The sequence below is a fragment of the Nanorana parkeri genome, unplaced genomic scaffold, assembly GCF_000935625.1.
Source record: "Nanorana parkeri isolate BGI_ZX_2015 unplaced genomic scaffold, ASM93562v1 scaffold318, whole genome shotgun sequence".
NCBI classification, from domain to species: domain Eukaryota; kingdom Metazoa; phylum Chordata; class Amphibia; order Anura; family Dicroglossidae; genus Nanorana; species Nanorana parkeri.
The window spans coordinates 78,470-102,262 of NW_017306586.1; the positions used below are offsets into that span (position 1 = coordinate 78,470).

At 39.6% G+C, this 23,793-nt stretch overlaps 1 protein-coding gene across 1 annotated transcript in view; it reads left to right on the forward strand.

Annotated features, from left to right (window-relative positions):
• Window positions 1-23,793, forward strand: part of LGR5 (leucine rich repeat containing G protein-coupled receptor 5) — a 133,831-nt gene that overhangs the window by 59,844 nt on the left and 50,194 nt on the right. The window contains exon 2 of the mRNA XM_018558060.1: window positions 6,990-7,061. Coding sequence (XP_018413562.1) covers window positions 6,990-7,061 — 72 coding nt within the window. The remainder of the gene's footprint in view (window positions 1-6,989; window positions 7,062-23,793) is intronic.

Consider the following 23,793-nt stretch of genomic DNA (forward strand, 5'->3'; position numbering starts at 1 on the left):
TACAAATGTTGACGTTGAATTATATTGTGGCTTTCTTGTAATGCCCATCACCATGATAGAATTGCTCTAAAACCTGACCTCATTCTTTCTAACCATTTCCAAACGCTAATTCCCCATATGTTATATATTCTCTGGTATCTGGGAAAGACATCAGACACAGGAAAACATTTAACTTGTATAGTCAGATATCTATAATAATAAGAATCTTCCACGGCTGTAATAATTTGTTAGCAAAATATCTATGACGTGTTATATATCCGAACAAAAGCACTTATCTCAGAAAAGAGGTTGAAAGAGCTCTGTTTAAGAGTTGTATTTTGTTATTCTAATTCAGAGCAAATATTGATAACTCTTTGCCTTCACAATTAAATTGATAGGTAATAAGGAGAACATTTCAAGGAACCGTAGACAGTCGGTAGTGCAGAACAGTAATATCAATAGGTACAGTAATATATAAACCGAAAATATAATGGCCAAAGCAAATGTAAGCAACATTGATAAGCAATGACACATCTGCTAAGAATGTACAAAGAAATTAAAGGGTCCAGAAAGCTAGTCTGAGATGTCTGTCTTTCGAGACTCCAAACCATAGAAGAGGATGAAAGAAAAGGTAAGCCGAGGTGGCGAAGAAAGGAAAGCAAGCGAGAGCAAGCAAAGAGGGGAAAGGAGAGAGGATAAGAAAAGGAAAGAGAGGCGTAAGGAGGTAAGAAAAAATTGTGAATTGACTGGCAAACAAAGGAGATCCTTAGGTTGTCAAGGAATCCATGTGGAAGGAATGCAGGAAGGTAAGACTCAATCCAGGGCTCCCACAGTGTCTGAAACTTTGCAAAAGAATCCTGTTGAATTGTAGTAACTTTTTCAAAGAACATAACTTGTGATACCCTCTGTTTGATTTCAGCAAAAGCTATGGTAGGGGACTTTCAAGCTCTCGCTATGACCAGTTTTGTCTCTGTAAGGATAAGGGTGACCAGCCAGAACTGAAGAGCTGTACACACTAGTAGTTTTTTGTGTAGTAAGGCTCCTAGGGGGTCTTTATGAAACGTCTTACCTGAAACAGTATACAGCAGCTGATAGACTCTACACCAGAATCTTTTAGCCTTAGGACAAGTCCACCAGATGTAAAAGGCGGAGCCCTCCACCCGGCAACTCCTAAAACAATTTGATGAATAGGAGGGAATGACCTTGGAGATCTGGAGAGGCACCAAGTACCACCTAAAGAGCAATTTGTTTTCAGCTTCCACACCATGTACGTTCATCGAACTCTTGGAGGTCGTTAGCCAATTCTGAGACCAAGTGTCTTTAGTGATGGAGCAACCCAGTTCCTGTTCCCACTTGGAAATGTATGATTGGAGAGGTGTCTGCAGTTTATCCAATAAAAGAGAATACAGAGTGGAAATAGTCCCAAAACCAGGATTACCTTCATGTAGGAGCCTCTCAAAGGGGGTGAGGGGAGGTATCGACTGTAGTGAGCCCAGTAGGGTAAGCAAGAAATGTTTAATTTGCAAAAATTGAAAATATCTTTAGGTGTCAATTGGTGTTTGATTTGGGAGGGAGTAGGAAACAGTAGGATGCCCTTGTCTGAACAATAATATTTCACCCAGTATAGAGAGCTGGAGTACCAGTGTCTGAAAGCAAGGGGGTTTGTGTAACCAGGTAGGAACAACGGGTTACCAAGGATCGACATCAGGGGAGAATGAGGCTACACCCAACTCAAAGGGCGTTTCAAACTATCCCAGATCCTCAGAGTATGTCTGGTAAAGAAACTGACTACAACCTTCCGTAAGTTAGAGGGCAGCATGGGAGATTGGTAAGCGAATCCCTAAATAGGGCAATGCAGAAGTTACCCACTGATAAGGGAAGGATTGTTTCAAGGAGAGGCATAAGAATGGGGGAAGAGAAACATTGAGTGCCTTGGATTTCTTCATACATACAGGCCCATAAGATCACCAAATAGCTGTCATGAAGGTTGAAGATTTGGGAGGGAGATCAAGGGTTCAGTGATGATCAGAAGTTCATCATCTGCAAATAAGCTTATTTTGTGATGGTAGCCTGCCACCTCCAAACCTTTGATGTCTGTATGTTGTCGTATTGCCTGAGCAAGAGGTTCTATAGCTAACTCAAACAAGAGAGGGGACAAAGGGCAACCCTGCCTGCTTCCCCTAGTAATGGCAAAGGTTGTGGAGCGGAATCCCTGACATTGAACATAGGGCATGGGTGTGCAATACAATGCGTGAATCCAGCGCAAAAAGTAAAAGCCAAAGCACCATTTAGTAAGGTTATAGCGCAAATAATCCCACTCCACGGAATCAAATGCCCTACAAATATCCAGTGCCAATAACATAGTTTGCATTTTCCTCTGATGAGTGAGGTAAGGAAGATGGGATATTCTGCTAACACTATCCCCAGCCTGTCTCCCCAACATAAAGCTAACCTGGTCTTTGGAAATCAGATGCAAAAGAGGGGATTGGAGTCTGATAGTCCAAATTTTGGTAAGTAATTTAAGGTCAATATTATTCAGTGATATGGGTTGATAGTTAGTCCATGAGCTGTGGTCAGCATCAGGCTTGAGTATCCTACATATGGACGATATTAGAGATTCCTGTCTCAATTGGCCCCCGTCTCGCAAAGCATTAAAGTAGGTAGTCAGGTGTGGGGCAAGGGTGTCCGCTAACTTCTTGTAGTAGATGAAACCGAACCCATCCGGGCCAGGATGTTTCCCATTTTTAAGCTGTTTTATAACATACAATACCTCATCAGATGTCATAGGGGTATGGATTCTTCAGGAAGGAAGGTTAGGATTGAGGGTAGAGAAGAATTCATCCGCATGTTGGCGGTCTAAGAGGCCTTTAGTACAGTACAGTTCTTGCAAGTGAGTTTGAAAAGTTCTTAGTATTTTGATAGGATGAGCCGCCACTGAACCACCATGGAGGTGGTGCTGATTAGGGTCATGTCTGAAGTCGGAGTCCCTAAGTCTATGGCCAATAAAGAATCAGGTTTATCTCCTTTAAGGTAGAATCTATGTTTAGTCCAGGTTAGCTGGTTATTAGATAAATGTGTAAGGCAAAGATTTAATTCAGTCAGGAGATGGAGTTAACGGGATCTATTATTAGGAGAAGGATCCTGTTGGAAGGCTTGGGAAGCTATCTGTAGATCCGACTCCAAATGGTTAATATGGGGTGTCCTCTTTTGCTTGACTTGGGAGGCTGGTTGGATTAGTTTACCACGAAGAGTAGCCTTATGTGCTTCCCAGACCGCTATCGGGGAGGATACAGAGGTGGTAAGGAAATAATTTTTATTACGGATGCACGGATACCGGGTTTTTTCTGGTACTCGCCGATACCGAATACCGGAAGTCCCATTAAGGAAACCGGGCAGCTTGTAATGACTTGCCGCCCGACTTCCTGATTAGCTGGGAAGCCAACTCCATGCTCTCTCATCACCAAGTGACAAGTCCAATCAGGAAGCTGGGGGATGACTCATTACCCGCCCCCCGGTTCTTGTTTGGTCGGGAAGCCGGCTCCATGCTCCCTGGTGACGAGGGAGCATAGAACCCGCTTCCCGGCCAATTAGGAAGCTGGGCAGGGTATAATGACTCGCCGCCCCGGCTTCCTGATACCTGAAGTCCTGGTAGCAGGATAGGCATCAGGAGCATGTTGGGCTTGTATCGGTATTGGTGCATCCCTAATATTTATGATATCCATTTAAATGAAGTCTATATGCCAGATTGCTTTGTCAGCTAAGTGCAGTCAGGTGTTGAGAAGACCATTCAGAAGTCCAATGAATTCAACAGATTGCATTGGATTATTCTCATCTCATACATGTCATCTTTCAGGAAAGAATTCTACTGAATATTTTAGCAGGTCTCCACATCACAACCAGCTTCCTATCAGAGAACCTTCTAAAGTGTATCCCAAATCTATTTCCAGGTCTCCCGCATGCAGAGTTTACAATACATTTTGCAAGTAACAACTTATTTTAGTGTCCCTAAACAAGCATTTAATCATGTGTTTAATGTGTATTTGATAATGCAAATAGTAATATGCAAAAACTATGCTTCACTGTGTGAGCATAGTAAAATCTGACAACTTGTTTTGGATATGTGTTAATTCTACCTTAGTAAATATTCCTACTGAAATCTCAGAACAACAGCACCAGCAAATGTGCTAAAGTGGGCCATACAAGGCTCAAATTTTGTGTTTTTTGTGATTGACTGGTTTTCGAATTGTGGGTGGAGCTGCCAACACCAGCCACTCAACAATCTTTGATTAAAAAATCAAAGGAGCTGGGCAGAAAAAAGTCAGTAATACAGTGTTGTCTCTTGTTTAGCCCAGCGGCTGAATGAGAGTGTTTAGACAGTAGTGTATGGTCAGCTTAACAAATCCAGGAAGGTTTAGTACCTTTGCTGTTCATCCTAAATTCCAGATAACTAAAACCTGAGAACTGGGTCTTGATTGTGATATTCCACTCTAAACTGCAATTGTTTTCTGTGGCTTACAAATTGAAATATATCATTTGGTAACAGAAACATTAAAACAATGTGTAAAGAGGGGTGAAATAGAGAGAAATTTTTGCTTGGAGTCCAGTTCTATAGCAGCGGTTAAATAGTGCAATTGATAACATTTGTAAGGGCATAAACTCAGTGTGGCTATGCAGTGACTCAAGCATCAAGTACAGAATTAGAGAACAGCTATTTCACATAGTGCTCATTATCAGAGCCGTAGCTAGCTCCTTTTGCGGCCGAGGCAAGAACAAAAAATTGTGCCCCCCAACAGACGTGTTATGTCACCCTATGCCACGCACGCACGGCGTCATGTGACGTCATGCGCCCCGCCTCCAGGATGGCGGCACCAAATAGCATACAAATTTGTTTCGTTTGACAAAACTAATGAAAACATTTTTAGTTTCCGTTCATTTAGACTAACATTGGGTGGAGAGATAATTTTTTTTAACTTTAATGTCATTTTAAGCACTTCCAGGCCGCAGTACGTCTATAGACGGTGGCCAGGAGAAGCTGTGTTGGATGTCTGTGCTCGCCATGGCAACAGGTGCGAGGGGGCGCAGCCAGGCTGGCCCTGGCTACGCCCCCTCTCAGCTGCGCCTGAGGCAAGTGCCTCACTCGCCCCATGGTAGCTACAGCTCTGCTCATTATACACACTCCTTTAAAAAACTTTGCATACACAGAGAGAGAGTTGTTTGATCAAACGCTTATTATAACCCATTTCCATCTAATATTGACATACATGGTTTATTGTGTGTTGGTTAAGAAACAAATTCCACATCATAGGCAGCTTCTCTTTGTTGTGGAAATGTTATACAATTATACTTGTAGTGTTCTAAAGTAGATATAAACCCTAATTGGATGACATTTGCCAAAGCTCTGTGAATCATGATCATGATTTTCCATGAACTGTAGCATTCACTTTTTTCTATAATTTTTTTTTATATCTCTGCTGCTCATCTCCTCCAACTTTTTCAGTCTCCTGTCTACATGCTCTCATTCCACTCTCAGCTGCACATCATTGTAATGGGCCTGCTTCCTGTTGGTGACAGCAATGGAACATGCCTGTGGAGTGTGTATTAGCACAGCCGCTTGTAGTCTTCACCAGGAGTACATGTGACAGGATGACAATGCAGTAGACAGTTGTTACCCTATAACAGGGAGTGTCTGAACAAGGCCGTTAATGGCAGGATTACCAAGTATTTTTTTAATGGAAGCTGCTAATTTAAAGACATTTAAAACAACGTACATCAATGTGTTAAAGCTAATGTGAGTTTATTGATTGCATTTAGATATATTTTAACATGGGGCAATCTGTCTTTGTGTAAGGCCCAGCTTCACTTTGGTATCATAGATAAAAGTACATTTCATGATGACACAGGTAGACATGCTACCATCTCCCATATATATATATTTTAAATTAATTGAGAATGTACAGATAATATATGCTTTTTAAATCATTGACAGACTTTTTACAAATTAATAAACGGAAAAATAGGTTGTGTGTGTTAAATGCTTCACCGTGTCCCTTTTACTTTAAAAATTATTTTTTTGTATCTGCTAGATAATACGAGCACCCAACTTCTGGTGCTAAAGGGATGAGAGATGCAGCTGAGATGCACCCCCTCTCTCTCCTCGTCTGTTCACAAAAAGCTTTGTATCCTTTTCACAGAATGCAAGAAGTTCTGTGAATGGACAAGGGGGGATCCAGTCACATTCTCCCTCCTCTCTCCTCTTTTCTACTCATCTTTTCACAAAAAGTCTTTCTATCCTTTTCACAGAATACATGGCATTCTGTCAATGGACAATAGGAAATCCAGTGTTATTCACCCTCCTCCTTTCCTCTCATCTATTCACAAAAAGCTTTGTATCCTTTTCACAGAATGCAAGAAGTTCTGTGAATGGACAAGGGGAGATCCAGTCACTTTCTCTCTCCTCTTTTCCCCTTATCTTTTCACAAAAAGTCTTTCTATCCTTTTCATGGAATACATGGTATTCTGTCAATAGACAATAGGACCTCCAGTGTTATTCCTCCTCCTCCTCTCCTCTCATCTATTCACAACAAACTTTGTATCCTTTTCACAGAATGGACAAAGGGATATCCAGTCACATTCCACCTCCTCTCCCCTCCTCTTTCCTTGTCCATTCACTAAACGCCTTATGTTATGTGAAAAGAATGCAAGATTTTTTGTGAAGAGACGAGGGGAGAGTAGAAGGCGGGCTTCACGGCCGCATCTCTCATCTCTACAGCGCCAGAAGTTTGGTGCTGCCTTGATTATATGGCAACTGTAAAAAAAAGTATGTGGGTGGAGTTCTGCTTTAAATCAGTTTAGGTCTTTGAATTATATGTATCCAAATTTACATTCTGGGCTCCACAACTTATCCCACAGTTTTTGGCTTTTATTGTCACATCATAATCTGAGATTATGCATGCCAGTTTATAAAGATATTGCCATTTTGTATGTTCCTGATTTCTTTTTCCTGCCTACAGGGATCTCAGCATGAACAACATTACCAAGCTTCCCTCTGGTGCCTTACATAACCTGCATTACCTTGAGGAATTGTGAGTATGTTCTCCAGAGTTACTGGGCAGAGTGAGCCCTTGCTCTTGTCTTTGCTGTGGGAACCAGATAGAACATTTCATAAACTGTCAGCACTGACAGATTTACATGACACGTGGGAAACATTCCTTTAAAAACAATCATTTCTGGTGATTTGTAGGGAAAAATATGGAATGGACGAGGATACAGATTTTTTGCAAAGGGCTCAACGATAAAAATATAAAGTTAAACATAAGCTGGAAAGCTTCTTGGAAATACTTAAGCAGCAGGATATTAAACATTTCAGTACTTGGTGTATGTTTATTAAAATAGACAGTAAAGTTATAATGAAAAACGGTTGTTTGGGTTTGATTGTGTCAGAAACTATGAAGACCAAGTTTTATGACAACAATACTCAAACTAATGGCTTTTAATAAAGACTTTTCTCTCTATAAATGTGATTTCACTAGAGCCCCTTGCTACTTTTATATAGATGTGCACACTTTATACTTATTTAACAATATTTCAAATAATATTTCAGTATGCATTGGATAGGTGTGACTTATGGAAACTGTATAGTGTATGATTCATAATAAATATCTGTCAATTATATACTATTTTGTATGTACAGATGTTAAATACTGTAAAATGCATTCTTTTGTTTGGTTATGTCCAAAAACAGCCCTTATTGACCAAAGTAGAGCAAACCGCTTCAGCTGAGGCATGTAGCGTTATATAAACACATAGGACCTTCAGCCTACTGCAGAAAAATAAGGATTTGCTTTCCCTCATTGCAAGTAATCCAGTGCTGATACCATATGGGACTACCAAATGACTCCTCTTGCATTTAGTTTCTGCGGTAGTGAATGGAACTTGCTGTTAATGCAGGTATCTCTTGTATTTCATTAACGTTTCAATGCAGTCAGGTATTGTGTTTAAGATTATGAAAATGCATAAAACTTCATAAGCAAAACATACTGACTACATCTGTATCATAAATCAATGGCATGCTCACATTCTTGGGGTTTTAATCTTCTCAACATTTTTCATTTAGAAAAGTTTAAAAAAAAAACACAACATCTAATGCATTCAACAGAGCAGTTTATAACTGCTAGTAAATAAAATTTTCAGTCTGAGAATGACATTTTTAAGATATTGTTTCTATGATTATTTCATGTAAGAAATATCCTTGAGACTTGTTCCTCCCCTGTCAAGTTTTTGAGAAATGATAGCACATAAGGTTGAATAAACAGACAATTATAGATGAAACCATGACTTATTTTCTGCTGCACTGATAGAGATAATGTGCTTCTAGCATGTAGATCAACAGATGTGTCCAATTTGGAGTGCCTGTAACTTTGCTTTAACTAGGTACAAGAAATAATGCCCATGCTTGTCCTAGCTTAGGAAACATATTAAAAGTAAGTAGAACTAAAACATTGATATGTGTTAAAATATGCAAGAATTGTGCTTTGCTCAATCTTATTTTGCCCTTGATGTTTTTTTTTCTTGAGACCCCGTTCCCATGTACCGACATACCTTTGCAGCGGCCGGGATAGCGCGACTTTCGGGGCGACGTTCCAGCGACGATATGCCGTCATCTCACGTATCTCACCTATGGTGAATTTTTTTCCTTTTTTTTTTATTCTGACGGCAGCAGAACCACCCGGCCAATAGAAAACAGTTGAGCGGAGCTAGCTGTCACTGCTAGCTCAGCACAATCGTGCCACAGAGGTACCGGGCAGAATAGCCGAGCCGAATGCCGCTCGGTGGCATTCGGCTATTCACTCACTGCTGTTCGGCATCAATGAAAATAGGCCGAACAGCAGCAAGCATCACTACCAAGTTGCATGTTAGTGCTGTATTCAGTAAAAAAATAAATCTTCTTAGTAGTATACAATAGGTATAATAGGTATATAGTATACAATAGTATACAAAAGGTACAATAGGATATAACTTTCAGTATCACCCAACAAGGAGATAGTGTCTGCATTTTAATCTGTGCCTATTACCATCTCAGGTCTATTTAGACATCCTTATTTTTCTTGGTGAGTTGTTTTGCTCATATAATGAAGACATTTAATTATAGGTATGAGGAGTTAATGTGCCATTTGTACAAGGGTCTGTAGAACTTGCTGACCTACATGCTAATGTTGCTGCTTTCCTAAGAAACCCATCTTACTTTGAGTATCAAGACCCTAATTCCTGAAACTGACATTTGACAGCAGTGCACAATCAGTCTGATACTCCAGGTGGTGATTATAGATATCAGTGTTACATGGTTCACATTACACAGAGGAGAGATAATCTGTTTGATGTCAAACCAAGCAAAATATTTTTTTGCTATGGGCTTTTATTTAGGGTGTCATGTTACTTTTCCTTTATGTAACTCCAGAAGGTGGACAGTGTACATGGCTATCTACAGTATATCTGCATGCCTGATAGGTATAGTGGAACATCCATAAATACCCTAAAAATGGGTTACTCTGTCTGTCAGAAACTTCATTTTAGTTTAGGAAAGAACTGCTATGCTGACTTAAATGTTATAGGATGTTTTGTACTGAATGGTGCAGCTACCTGAAGTGATGAGCAAGGTATGGATAGACACTAGTGGTTTACATTAACTGCTGACTTCCTATATTTCTTGGGAACTTCGGCACAGAGATTAACTCCATAGGCTACATCACTCTGTCTTTTGCCACAGCAATGAATGAGACAAGTAAGGTGGGTCTCACCTGCTATTTTATTTGTAACAGAGCACACCCGAATACCCAAAGAACTCATCAACAAGGGGGAAACCTACTCAAAGATGGCATAGCAGGTGGGTTATTCCACCCATGACCACAATATTAGTTATAGAGCAATGAACCTATTACTCAAATCTTTTCACCAGCATTATTTTGCAGAACATGAGCAAGGGAGTGACAACATAAGCTTTCTCTCTGTTGGGTATACTATATGATAATTTGAGGCCTGTGTAAATGTAAGTAGCTGTTAAATGCTTATTCGGTTTTCCAGGATCAGGCCTGTCTTGGTGGCGTTACATGGAGATTAGACAAATAATTACAAGTTAGAACATTTAAGTAAGACATTTTTCACACCAATTAAATATTGGACATTTTTTTCTGAATAAATTTTTTATACAAAACCAACAGAAGCTACCTTACTATCCTGCCCGTTAAATGACGTTACACACTAGTTATGCCACTATCCTGAGAGCAGTGTGGCCCAGACTCTAGAGCCAAAATGGAGAATATCTGTGTGAATCTCAACATCTATTCAAATCTGTACTTCCTGTGTTTAAACAAAGCACAGATATCCTACCTGATAAGATAGGCATTAAAAGAAAATAGCTGTGGAAACAGGCAAGGAGTGTTTCTTATAGTAGTAACTCAAGCTTTCAAACGGTGACTGTGAAAAACTTAACTAAGCGAATAAGAGTATCTGTGAAGCCAGTGAAGAAAGCCAAAAGAATATGCTGCCAAAAACAGTTGATCATTGTTCATAGCGGGACATATCAACTTTCTTTGAGATATTGAAGAGTTTGTTCTGCTCACACAAAGGTAGGGCAGAACTGGCAGCATACCAAGCCATTCTGCGTTCCTCATCTCTATTGTGCAGCCAGTGGGAGCAGGTGCTTTCACAAAACAAGAGAAAAAGGGAAAACACATGCTTGTAGTGGCTCTAATAGGTAGGTGTTATGGATGATCCTAGTACAAATTAGCTTTTGGTCCACTGTAAGTCTTCCTCCAAATTAAAGGAGACAAGGGATCTTGCACTTAACCTGAACTGGTGCAGGTGCAGAGAAATCAATTGCTAAAAGATTAAAACTCAAATTTTTTATGTATTTGTAAATGGATCATATTGTTTCCAGAACAATATTGGAGATTATGCTTGTTCTCAAAGATATCAGCTGTACACGTAATTGCATGCTACCTCAGAGATAATATAGATTGTTGTCTGCTGAACAAAAAAAAAAAGTTTCACATATTTCTTATAGTGCTTGAGGAGTTTTAGGGTCCCATTCACACCTCTACATGTGTGTTAACACACTCTTCGATGAAAGAGAGCATACTGGCTGAAATCATTCAAAACTGATTCGCTTTGGGTGGAGGCATGTACGTTGAATTACCCTTCTACTTAATACATATCTAAAGAGTGTATAGGATTTAATTATGTGAGAGTATCATTCTTGCTATTAGGTATTTATGTAACCATTACAAAGGATAAAGTGGGAACAGTGAGACATTTGTAAGACATTCATCATTCAGTAAGCCTTTTTTATTTGGTAACCAAACCCTTAACACAGGTTGTTGGTGAATAAAAACAAAAGTCTGTTGATAATCACAGTTTGAACATCCCACTAATATTGTGCAGGAATATTTTTAGGATATATTTAAACCTGTAAGATACCTTTCTTTGATGGTTTTAAAACCAAATCTATACATTTTCTTATAAAGAAAATTGGACACAGCTATAGCTGAATAATATACACTGTTGGAATCCATAATCATCTCATAATGTTGAAAAAGCAACTCTCTTTACTGTCATTTCCAAATAGAGGCATAACTGAAACCCTGCTCTTCTCGTGTTAGTCATATTTTCCCTGTAGCCTTTTCTTTACCATGTCACTGAAGCTTTTCAAATACAACTACTTTTTCTATTCTGCTTGGTACCTCGTAGGTATTCACTTACTGCAGCGGTTCTCAACCTGTGGGTCGTGACCTGTCAGGGGTCGAATGACGATTTGCCAGGGGTCTCCCGCTATTAGATAGCGGGTCCCGGGCGCCCGGGAGAGAAAAAGCTTTCTCCCGGAAAGGTTTACTCTGCTCGATCGAGCAGAGTAAACCTTTCCCAGGGATCATCCTTTTTTTATTTTTTTCTGATATCGGGAGCCGCCATAAGTCAGAAAAAAAAAACACCATAGGAAAGCATAGCTAGATTCCTATTGGCTATTTCACTTTGCAATAGCCAATAGCAAACTAGCTATTGCACCCGCCCTCTGCTGCTGCCTGAAGTTCTCCATCAGGTCCTCTTCTAGTGATTGACAGCAGCAGAGGGTGGGTGCAATAGCTAGTTTGGTATTGGCTATTGCAAAGGGAAATAGCCAAAGGGGATCTAGCTATGTATTTATGTATTCCTATGGTGTTTTTTTTTTTTATTCTGACGGCGTATGTGGCTACGGAAAGAAGATTCAAATTTGTAAGGGAACAAGGGATGCCAGATATCGCCAATCTAGCTGTGCATTTAGTAAGCATAAGATCTGCAGCACTAATAGGACAAAAACATCCTTGGGATGCTGGAATTCATATAAATTCCTTACTACATCTTCACAGAAAGAGTAGATTGACTCATACGGCAACAACTAATTATTCTGGTTGCTGGGGAATATCACTGAATAGTAAAGCTAATCTCAACAAATAACAGCAGTGGTTCTCAACCTGTGGGTAGCTGTGTGATTTCTGCTGTGCTAGGTGAGAGTCCTCCTCAGCCCTCTCTTAGCGCAGCAGTGTCAGTTCTCCTGCCACACCGCCAGATGTTGCTGCAGCAGCCGCGTCATTCCCTAAATTTTACCGTTGGGGGGTCACCACAACTTGGCAAATGTTACCAAGGTGTCCCGGCCCTAGACAGGTTGAGAACCACTGACTTACTGCCTTTGGCCACTATGAGAATAGGGGTGAACGGCATCGAGTGAGCTGCCGGAGTTTCGATTCAGCCGATCCAAATGTTGGATTGGCTGAGTCGAACTCCTTCTGCACTTCGGCTCAGCCAAACATGCAGAGCATGTTCAGCTGACCAAAGGCAGCCCATGTACGGCTGATTTTAGCCAATGTACTGTTACCAAAAGTAAACACCCCATCTCTAGAATGGATAGATGGCCATAAACTATTAATAAAAACAGTGGTGGCCAACAGAAGGATGAGCAGCCTACTGGTCTTCATGATTACCATTGTTAGGTTTTTCTGACAAAAAAATAGATCTCTGAGTGATTTCAACATTTACATTTTTAATAGTTTTTGTTGTGATACCCAAGAATTGGTTTGTCTCTCCATATTTTACAGATACTGAGTATTACATACTGTTCATATCCTCCCCCAGATTCCCATCTGTCTTTTTATATGGGTGCATATTGAATCATTAAAATATATCTAAACTAAATCAATAAAATGATACACAACTTTTAACATATTGATGCACATTACGAAGTTTTATTCTTTTAATATACAGTATGCAGGTTTAATTAATATTACACCTGCATATTGTGCCATCCGGGTCCTTGTTCAGTCACTTCCTGCTATGGGGTGACAACTGTCTCCTGTATTGTCACCCTATCACGTGTTCCCCTGATGGAGACTACAAGGGGCTATGACACACTGTGCATGCATGGTCCATTGTTGTCACTATCAGGAAGGCGGTCCAGGCAGAACAAATGCATGTAGACAGTAAATGGCTGGAGGGAATCAACAGCACAGAGATGTTAAAAAGAAAGGTGAAAACAGTGTTTTATGGACACAAACATGGAAATTGTTTGCAATGCACAGTGTCCTAGCAAATTAAATGTAGTTTCAGTTAGGGTTTAGATGTACTTTGATGTATTACTTTGTTTTCTACTGCACAGAACTGAAGTACAAGTCTAAAGTAAAAGTACAAGTAAATACCAAACATTGTTTTTAGTATATGAAGGCATAGCTCTACATAGCCTAACTCCTAATACACATTAATTTTTTTTCGATATATGATAAGGCGATATATGAGGTGTCACAAGAGTAGCCATCATCTCGACATGACATATCAAGGGCTTTTTATGTCAAGAATCTTACAGGGCTGTTGGATGCTGAAAAATATGTTCCAGATAGTTGGTGGAAGATGAATGAAGCACTTTGGATTCCAGTGTATGACTTCATCTTTTAAAGCCAGTCAAGAACGAGCAGATAATATCTCACACTTTGTGATGATAAGTGTTGCGTTTAGGATGTCCACAGCTTTATCCAGCTGGATGTGACCTTTTTTTCCCATCGCAATTATTCTTTGTCAGTTTGTAATGCAATTATGGGAGGATTATTTTCAAGTGCAGCCCTTGCACTATAGAAAGATTTGAGAAACTTGAGGACTACACATCTTACAAGAGGCATTGATTACTTTGTAATAGTTAACATCTTAATTCATTTCAGAGAACCATCAGCTCTTAAAAGCACAGCTTAAAATTTTGAATGGTTTTTGGTCCCAAACATAACATGATAGATTTAGTAAAATATTGTGCTGCCAAAGTTGAACTGTACACACAAATATATTAGTACATTTCTAAATTACATTCTTTAAAGTCAGTATTCTTTGATTTTGTTTTGCAATTTCCTCCAGCTTTGACTTTCTATAAACACAAATACTCGGACAACTTAACAGGGTTATTCACTAAATGGTGAAGTGTTTGGAGAAGACAGGAGAAGTGAACAATCTAGGACAACATAGCTGATTTGGAAAAATTCTCCAATTCAACTCTCCAGTTCAGCTATTGTATGTTGTCCTAGATTGTTCACTTCTCCTGCCTTCTCCAAACACCTCAACCTTTTGTGAATAACCCTATAAATGTTCATGCTGCAAGCTGCATTCACAGACTGCATAGGTGCATTTATGTCTATGGGCAACTTTAAAGAAATGCTATTGCCTTGCCAATTTGTACCTAGTCTTTTGGCACTTTCGGTAAACAAGACAACATTGCAAAGAAGAGCATAATTCTTAAAGTGATATTAGAGTCAAAAGGATTTTAAGCTATTTCTAATGCTGACGAAATCACTTACAATGGATGCTGATCCTTGATGTTTAAAAGTTTTATTTCCCGGCATAATCAGCTGGTCCCCTGAGCACTGGTCCTGATTTCCTGTTTTAGAGTGACTCCTTTCTCAAGCAGAGTGCTATGCAGTCACCCTTGTGTGTGCTAGTAAGCTGTGTGAGTCTCCTCAAACAAACAGACACAGCAAATCAAGCTACTTCCCTCCCCCTTAGCTCCTCTCCTCCCTTCTCCAAGCGAGTAGATGAACAGTTGCTGGAGACTGCTCTTTCCTTTGTGATCTTGTACTGGACAGGAAGTTCAGGGAAGCTGAGCAGAGAGACTTGGAAGCAGTCATTCAGAAACAAGATGACTGTGAGTGTTCAGGCAAAAGTTCATTTAAAGCAATGTTTTGCTGGGCAATGTATATTTGTTTGATCTGAGCTCATTATTGAAAAACATTTGAGAGTTTATTATTACTTTAAGTGCATCTAGTCAGAATTCAATGTAGTCAGTTCAGTGAAGAATTCTGATTGGTTGCTATTCATTATCGCACCTAAGAATTAGTATTATACTGCATTAGGCTGTTAATGGGTTGCATTAGTTGACCTTTGCAAGCCCTCATGAATATGTAAGTATAATCCTATAGTATAAACCCTCTTTGGAATATATGCCTTGATATGCCACAATGCACATTTACGTAGCAGGCAATAAGCCAGGCACACATCATAAATACTTTCATCATAAGGCAGAGATTGGTGATGATGTAAGTGCTGCTAATGTTTGTCTTTGAACAGATAATTTACTCTAGGCATCAGTGCCTCTTAGAATACAGCACTCATTCTAAGACTAAACTGTTCATTAGAGTTATATGGAGGCTACTATTGTAATGAGAGAATTCTTTCTGTATGTCTTTGTGTAGTTTGTATTTAATGAATATTGTTTTCACTATCACTAATACCGCACATAAAAAATAGCTGAACATTTACTTACTCACGATTTGTATGTCTTCTGAAGTAATTACACTTATAAAAAGCTTGTTGTGTGATCATTTCTGTTATAGCAGTTTTGAAAGAAAATTGATCACTATAACAATCAAATTCTACAACAAGGGACAGGAACTTGGACCTCACTTTATAGGTCTTTTTTAAATCTAAAATATGTCATCATAATTGGTTGTTGGCCTCCACAGTTGCATGTCCTTTCTTTGCCTGATGCTTCTTTTGTGAGAAGCAGCCCTGTGTAAGCGGCAAGTTACTTATGCAGTGCTGGAGCTTATGTAAGGCTGAAAACTCTTTCCCTGTCCCTATGTGACAGCACTGGATGCCAAAAGCACCGGCACTATGAGGAAGGACAGTGAGTCACATTCTCCCTCATACCAGGAAGTAGCGGTATGCTTCCGGTGAAGAACAGAGCAGTAGGAGAGTAAGGCGAATATTGAGGAGTGTTGCTATATACCTCGCTGGTCTGGCATCTGGATTTGTGTTCTGTGATTTAAAGCAAGACAATAATTTTGTTTATATAGATATTTGCATTTTCTGCAAAACATCAAAGAAAAATCCTTGTCTGTCTGTGTGGATACAGATTCTTGCTGGTCTTTTATGGCACGTCTGGTTGTTTTGTTTCAGATTATGACCTATCTTCCTTATGGTTTTCATAAGGCCATTATCTTAATTTAACGGGTAGTTAGTATACTATAGCAGCAGTTGAAAAGATGTATGGCATCAATCACTGCTCAGTTCAATAAAAGTCTATCACTTTGATATTTTGTGTTATGAAATTCAAGATGATGGTTGCACGTTGTCTGGAAGAGGACTGGAATATGTATGTATATATATATGTTGCCCTGAGACATAAATACATTGAGGCATGGAGCAGTATAGGGCAAGGTACTGTAAACATCCAAGCATTTGTACAACACTTTCTTTAAACATTTCAGTCACAATTTCTACATACAAATTCTTTAAGCTATCAACTATTGACGGCTGTGCATTGGCTATACTAGTCCAAGCGGTATGAAAAATTATCAGTATGTTTGCCATTCATGTTTTAGTGATCTAATTTTATCAGGCTGAAATCTATATAGCTAGCATTGGTTATTGCAATCCTTTTTATCACCATGGTTCTTTCTACTGCTTTATTTAATGGGCACTGCACAACTGTACCCACCACAATCTGATTCCAGACTTGTGCAGTCTTTGCATCATGATGTATGTGCTAAGAAAGCATTTTTGCTTCCTTGAACGTAATGCTTCATCTACAATGAAAGAATAGAATAATGCCCCGAAAAGGAACACAGTACTAGGCACACATATTTTATTATTAATCTGAATGACGCAGTGCAGATGTGCACTCGGTAAAGTGTTTTCTTTGTGTGGCAGTATATAACAATGAAAGTAGTTTACAGCATTGGTCCACATTGATGCTGCAACCTTTGCTCCTGTCAGCAGCATTACTGTGAGGTAATACGTCTGCCCCATTTTTATGACTACAAGCAGCCACTGCTTGTTTCCATGAGGTGTGTAACACTGTGACAATCAAATTTCAATACTTTGACAGTTTTATGTTTCCCACTATTAACTGTCTGTCTTCAGCAGTTTGAGAATGTACAGATGCAAGAAACTGTGAGTGATCTCTCATCATATACCTCTTGGAATAGGTTAGGGCATTCTTCAACATACACATAATTCTGATTATTCTGTCAGCCAGCAGTGCATGATAATACTAACAGACTTTGGGAAGATATGAGAGGCTTCAGAAGTGCCAGTGGAATGCTGAAATAACCTGTACCTGTTAATAACAAAAAGTTTCATTCATGTAGTAAGAATGCAGCATAGGTACTGATTTACTAAAGGAGTAAAGGATGTTCAATTTGCAAGGAAATTTTTACTTTAAAAGGGAATTTTCAGTTAGCTTAGTGAATGTGGTGAAAGTCCACTTTGTAAAGAATACCCAAGCGCGTGAAAGGAAAATGAAACAAAACAGGAATTTTGCTTGTACATGATTGGATGATGGAAGTCAGCATAGCTTTACCCCATTTAATAAGCTGAGTTAAAATTCCCTTGAATAGTGAACATGCTATACTCCTTTAGTTAAGGAGCTATTTAGTTGTGTAGCTATGGAACTAACATAACTAACAGTTACATAAAGAAAGATAATCAGAGTCATCTTGACCTTTGAGTGCAAATCTTTCTTTTCTGGGAATGAAAGGGTTAAACCATGCAAATAGTCTATGATTGTTCTTTCTAGTAGAGATTATTATCATCATTGCTCATTGCTATATCCGAGAATGTTTTCTGTCACTACACTATGGATGCACTAAAGTGAGCAGCTGTTTTATCCAGTCTTTCCTCCTATTAGCTAAGGTCATTTTAGGTTGAGGAAAACAATATGTTTGGTCTTGTTCCAAATTTGGACTTTTACCCTGTGTCAAAACCACTGGAATTTCCTAAGCAATCCTTGTGGCACGAAAAAATTGTTTTCCCCTTCTGTATTCATCTTTTTAGTCTTTGTTCTATCCCATTTTGAAAATCAAACTGCCATTCAAAGTGATGAAGAGGGGCTGAGGAGAGTGATAAAGTATGTGAAATACTGAAATCCCTCAAGTAGCAGTGCAGACAGCTCCTACGCTGCTTTCCCACAGTGCAGTGACAATGCACATCAGTAACTGACCTGCAAAACCTCAGCAGCACACGAGCAGAGAATGGCCACTACCAGCTGCATGCCTTGCTGAAGTGTGCTGAAAAAAAGGGAATGCTTGTGAAATGATTTCACCATCTAACAAGGTACTGTGAGTCATTCAGAGAATGCCCTTTATTCTAGAATACTTTCTTTCAGCTGTCATGCTTAAAGTTTTTATTTCAAGAAAGCTAGCTATTGTAACATTATTTTCAATATCACTAGTTACAGTTAGGCAAAGTAAAACTTTGAGAAACGACCTAAGATTGTATTCAGTAAAAACTTAAGGGGTTGTACAGTCTTTCCAATTATATTTTAGTCTCTTTAATGATATTTTAGATCAACTCCACAACCAAAGTTTATCTTAAAGGGTTATTAAACCCTCAGGTGTTTTTGCATATATCTACTGCTAGCAAGCAGTAGATATATGCAAACACTTTTAGAAAAAAACAAAACCCTTTGAAACGGGTTTAAACTTACCCGTGTTTTTGCCGCGCGCTCCCGTCTGAAAATCTGAAAAATCACGGGCGGCCGCAAAGGATCTTGGGGCGGGCGCATGCGCAGTTCAGATTTTCAGCCGGGAGACGAGGAGAGACACAAGGTAAGTCTGTGGATGTGTGCACCCGCATGCAGACACCGTGGGACAGGAAGTGCCAGCAAGCACAGAGGATTCAGCGCTGGATCGGAGACCCGCAGCAGCGCTGGAGAGAAGGCTGAAAAGGACAGTAAAGAAAATCGGATTAAGAGACATCATTTAAGGTAAGTGCTGAGACTTACCTTAACAAATGTAAAAGTGCTGACAAATTAGACTTTAATGTCACTTTAGGTGTTTGTGAAACAAGGTGACCAGATCATGAAAATGCAACTTGAGGGACCAGAGGGTCCACCAAGGATGGCTGCTGTCAATAGAAAGACTGGGACATCCTCCAAAGACATGCATAGAAAAAGAGGAGAGAAAGCGGATTTCTGATATTTTAGATGTGTAAAAGAGAGCTTGATCTAAAAATTTTTTATCAATGTGTGTTTTTAAAATTAAAACTTTTTATTGATATATTTTGTAATTGTATTGGGGGCAGTTATTTTAGTTCATTACATACACAAACTCTTATTTTTGTTTTGTAGTACTACACAGTGTTTGTTCTTTACTGCTCTTTCTTTCTTTTGCATGTCAGATCTATTAAAATCAATGCACTCCATGACAGCATACTGATTGCATTTTGATTGCTTGCCCTATCTAGTGGCTAATCTATAATTATTTATCTTTTATTAAAATAAAAATATGGAAGAATAAGCACACAAAAAGGTGTATGTGGCATCAGAAATTATAGTACAATCTGCAATAATAATTCAAAGTATGTCATCAGTGAACATATACTATGCTTTCCCTTAATAAGCTGTTGCTTTTTATGGGATTAATGGAAACAAAATCAAAACATGCTACTTGAGCCAGTGTTTTGTATCTCTGACATCAAATTTTAGACTATGGTGGTCTGAATAGCTATATGAACTGCTAGTGTAGTCATTGTAAGGATCACTGATACTGTTTCATTGTTTCAGGATCATTTAAGTTGGGAAACTTAACCACCACCAAAGGGAGGGGGCATAACAGAGTTTTTCCCTTAGCTATCATACCCTTAAAAGATAACTGCACTATAAAAATAGGTGCTCTTTGCCCCTTTGCTCTGAGCTAACTGATCCTACACTTCCCTTCCACACATGTGAACCTACCTATGGAGATCAGACTGTCGCTGCTTCTAGGACTGCAACTAATGATTATTTTCATAATCGATTAGTTGGCCGATTCATTTTTCGATTATTGGATTAAAAAAATTAAATAAATACCATCCTTAATTTAAAACAAAATACACAAATGCAGTGTTACAAACATAAAGATTACTTCAGAATAAAACTGCATGCACAATTTTTTGCAATCGCACTGCACTGGAACGTGCGGCATCATGGTACCGTGCGTTCCAGTGTGGGGGCGATCACACTGTGGGTGTGAGGCATGTTTGGGGTGCCATTGATATGAATGGCACTGCAATGCACCTCCCGCAGCAGAATTTGTCAGGCAGAAACTGAAAATGAATTTTTTCCCACCTTTAACATTTAAAAAAAAAAATTGTATTGTAAGAACATGGCACTTAAATAGCTTCAGTCATGGAATGACAGCTGCCAGTGGCAACATTCCACAGATAGCAGGTGAATTTAAATACAGCAGGTAATGGGCTTGTGCAATAGCCGGCCTGTTATTGGCCATTTCAAATTTAATAGCCCACTGCTTGCTGTGCCCTCCTCCCAGTATGGAGGGGAGAGATATAGGGGATCCAAAGAACCAATTGATAATGAGAATAGTTGACAACTATTCTCATTATCGAATTAATCAATTAGTGGCTTGCTGCTTCTGTTCTCTATTTACATCCCAAGCCACAAGTTCTCCCTCTACCGGCCGTGCAGGTGCATTACAGCACCATAGACTTTTACGTGGCTCGTCTACCTTCATATCCCATCTCTCTAGGTGTTCTCAAAAGCTAAATTATACTTACCTAGAAACCGTGAACACTAATATCTATGCTGAGCTTCAGCAGTTTCACTTATATGTATGCCATAGGTTCAGTGCAACAAAAACCAGATTCAGTCATACTTAACGTTCTAAAATAATTTCACAAAAGAAAATTCAGTTTGTATTTCCAAAGACATTGCATTGTATATTTTTAACATTAATGGTCACAAATTACACAACTCACAACAAAACCGTACTCACAAACAAGAGAAGAGATATAAGCTGACAGGCAGTGTGCATCCACTGGACGATTCCTGTGTGCTGATGACGTTAACGCGTTTCCGGGGCACGCCCCCTTCGTTATATCTCTTCTCTTGTTTGTGAGTATGGTTTTGTTTTTATCTCATGCTTACTGAAAGAAAAAAAAAAATTGACCTGCACCAGGAAAGGCGCCCCTTGTGTTTACTTCATAGATCCACAGCTCTCCCGGCTTTCTTTGGGGCAGCATCTTGCAGTATGCCTGAGAGGAATTCTCATTGAGAAAGTGACAGTCTGTGGCGCATCACTGCTTTTTTAATTTATATTTAATATCCCAGCAGAGCAACTATGCACTGAGCTCAGTGCTGATGTGACAGGGAAGGGAGAGTGCATTGCAAATGTGCAGCGGGAAAGTGTTTATTCCATGCCTGTTCCTGAAATGATAAGGGCACACTTAACATACTGTCCATCCTAGCTTACATGCAAACCTACATGCATGTAATTAAAACAAAGCTCCATCTGTCTCTAAAAAAAAAATATATATATATTATTTGTAAACAAATGGGGCCTAATAATGTAGTTGTGCGGGTCCCATATAAAATTGGTATCTTCCTGGAGTACATGAAGCAAGGTTTTGACCTCACTTCCTTGCTCCCAACTGCCTCCTTTATTTTACTACTTAGATTTCCATTTGGAAGTAAGAAGAGAGTACACTTATGTAATCATACGTGCATTGTGCTTTTATAAAGTCACTCCTTTGCTCCTAATGTGACCTACGGTAAATATTTATGTGGCCCATCAGGACTTTATCTGTGGAAATGGTTGTAAAAACAAGAAACACCTTAGTTTTTATTGTATAATATGAAGAGCACTGGTGCTTTAAAATATGCTACATCCTCAAAAACGTGTTTACTGTTCAAATAACTCTAATTGTATTGTGATGTGACTTGTACCTGTACTCTGCATTATTCAGTTTAAAGGAGAAATGTTTACCAGTTTCCTCACACAATAGCTGTATTACCTCAGCATTCCTGAGTTATCTCTTGCAGCTGCATGTCTCAGTTCTTCTCTGGCTCAATGACATGGAAATCACTGTGCTAAATGTAGCTCAAAATGAATTGGAGCTGTGCATCATGTGGGTTGTCGCCACCTGGTCTGGTAGAAAACTTCTGCCTAGAATCTGGAGGATGTAAGAACACTTAGGAGATTGAACATAAAACTTTGATCACTCTTTTGGCTATAAACCCAGAGAAAATATTTTTGCAGACCAAAACAAGCCAATTGTGTTGCAAACAAGCTATGCTATATCCCTAAAACTGGGATGTGTTCATTTCATAACAGTGTTGACTTAAAATGAACTTAATAGAGATCATAATCTGGTTGCATAAGCTTCATTTAATGTCAACCCCGGGAAACTGAACCAATTTTATTTTTATATCCCTGCTTCTGGCAGTCCCTTTGCATTGTGGACTTGCTGTGTCAGATGTGGGAGGGATAATATGTCCTGGCGGCACATGTGTCATGGTAAAATGTGCAGCGTTCATAAACTGCGCCTGTGCCACTGGGCCAGTATTTTCCATAGAGTTTAAACATTTGATTGTTTCTCATGGCAGAATTACTCTTACACCTTTTTTTTTAGAGATGCAGGTAACAGCCCTGGTGCAATACTGGCATGGTTTTGCTCAGTGCCTAGGCTTATGCAGGTGGTAGCTTCAGTACTGCTCTGACAAATGTGCAAACTAGCATGCTGCTATACCAGCCTTAGCAGGACTCAGGAGAAGAGGGCACAACTCATTCTCTGAGTGCAACCACATATCAGTTGACTCCCCTCCTCACTCCTCTGCCACTACTCACTGCTTCGCATAGCACACCAGTGTCTTTCTCTCTCTCTCCCCCTCTTTCTCTCTCTCCTTCTTTCTCTCTCTCTCTCTCTCCTTTTGTTATTACCTCGGTGTTCGTTAAAAGTGTAATTGGAGTAAAAGGCACACTTATCTGGGTGTACTTAACAAGCGTTTTCTCTTTGCTGTAACAGCTTTTTTTTTATCAAACGACTGCATACACTCGTGTTAGCAGGTGATACAACAGCCAGTTGTACTTCTTGTGTATGGATCAATGTGACCATCTCTAGGAATATACTTTTCTCATCTAATCTCTAGTCCAGAGTGTCTCAGCTGTTTCTGGGGTTACTCGGCAAATGTACTGTGCTCCTCAAGATATGGGAAAAACCATCTTGCTATCACATGATGGGCAGGCCCGGATTCCCCACAAGACCACCGAGGCCTGGCCTCGGGGCGGCAGGGCGCAGAGGGCGGCAGCGATGTCCTTGTAGGGAAGTTTCCGGCCGTTGGGTGGTAAGTTGCCCTCTCTACATTTAGTCCTGCTTTGCACAAGCAGGACTAAATGTAGAGTGAGGCATCCGATTGTTCGTTTACATGTGAACTCGGCGAGCAGAGCGGCAGGGTTAAAACTAACCCTGCCACTCCGTGTATACAGTGAGAGTGGAGAGCTGTGCAAGTATAGCATATTGCAAACACTGAAATGGATTGTTTTG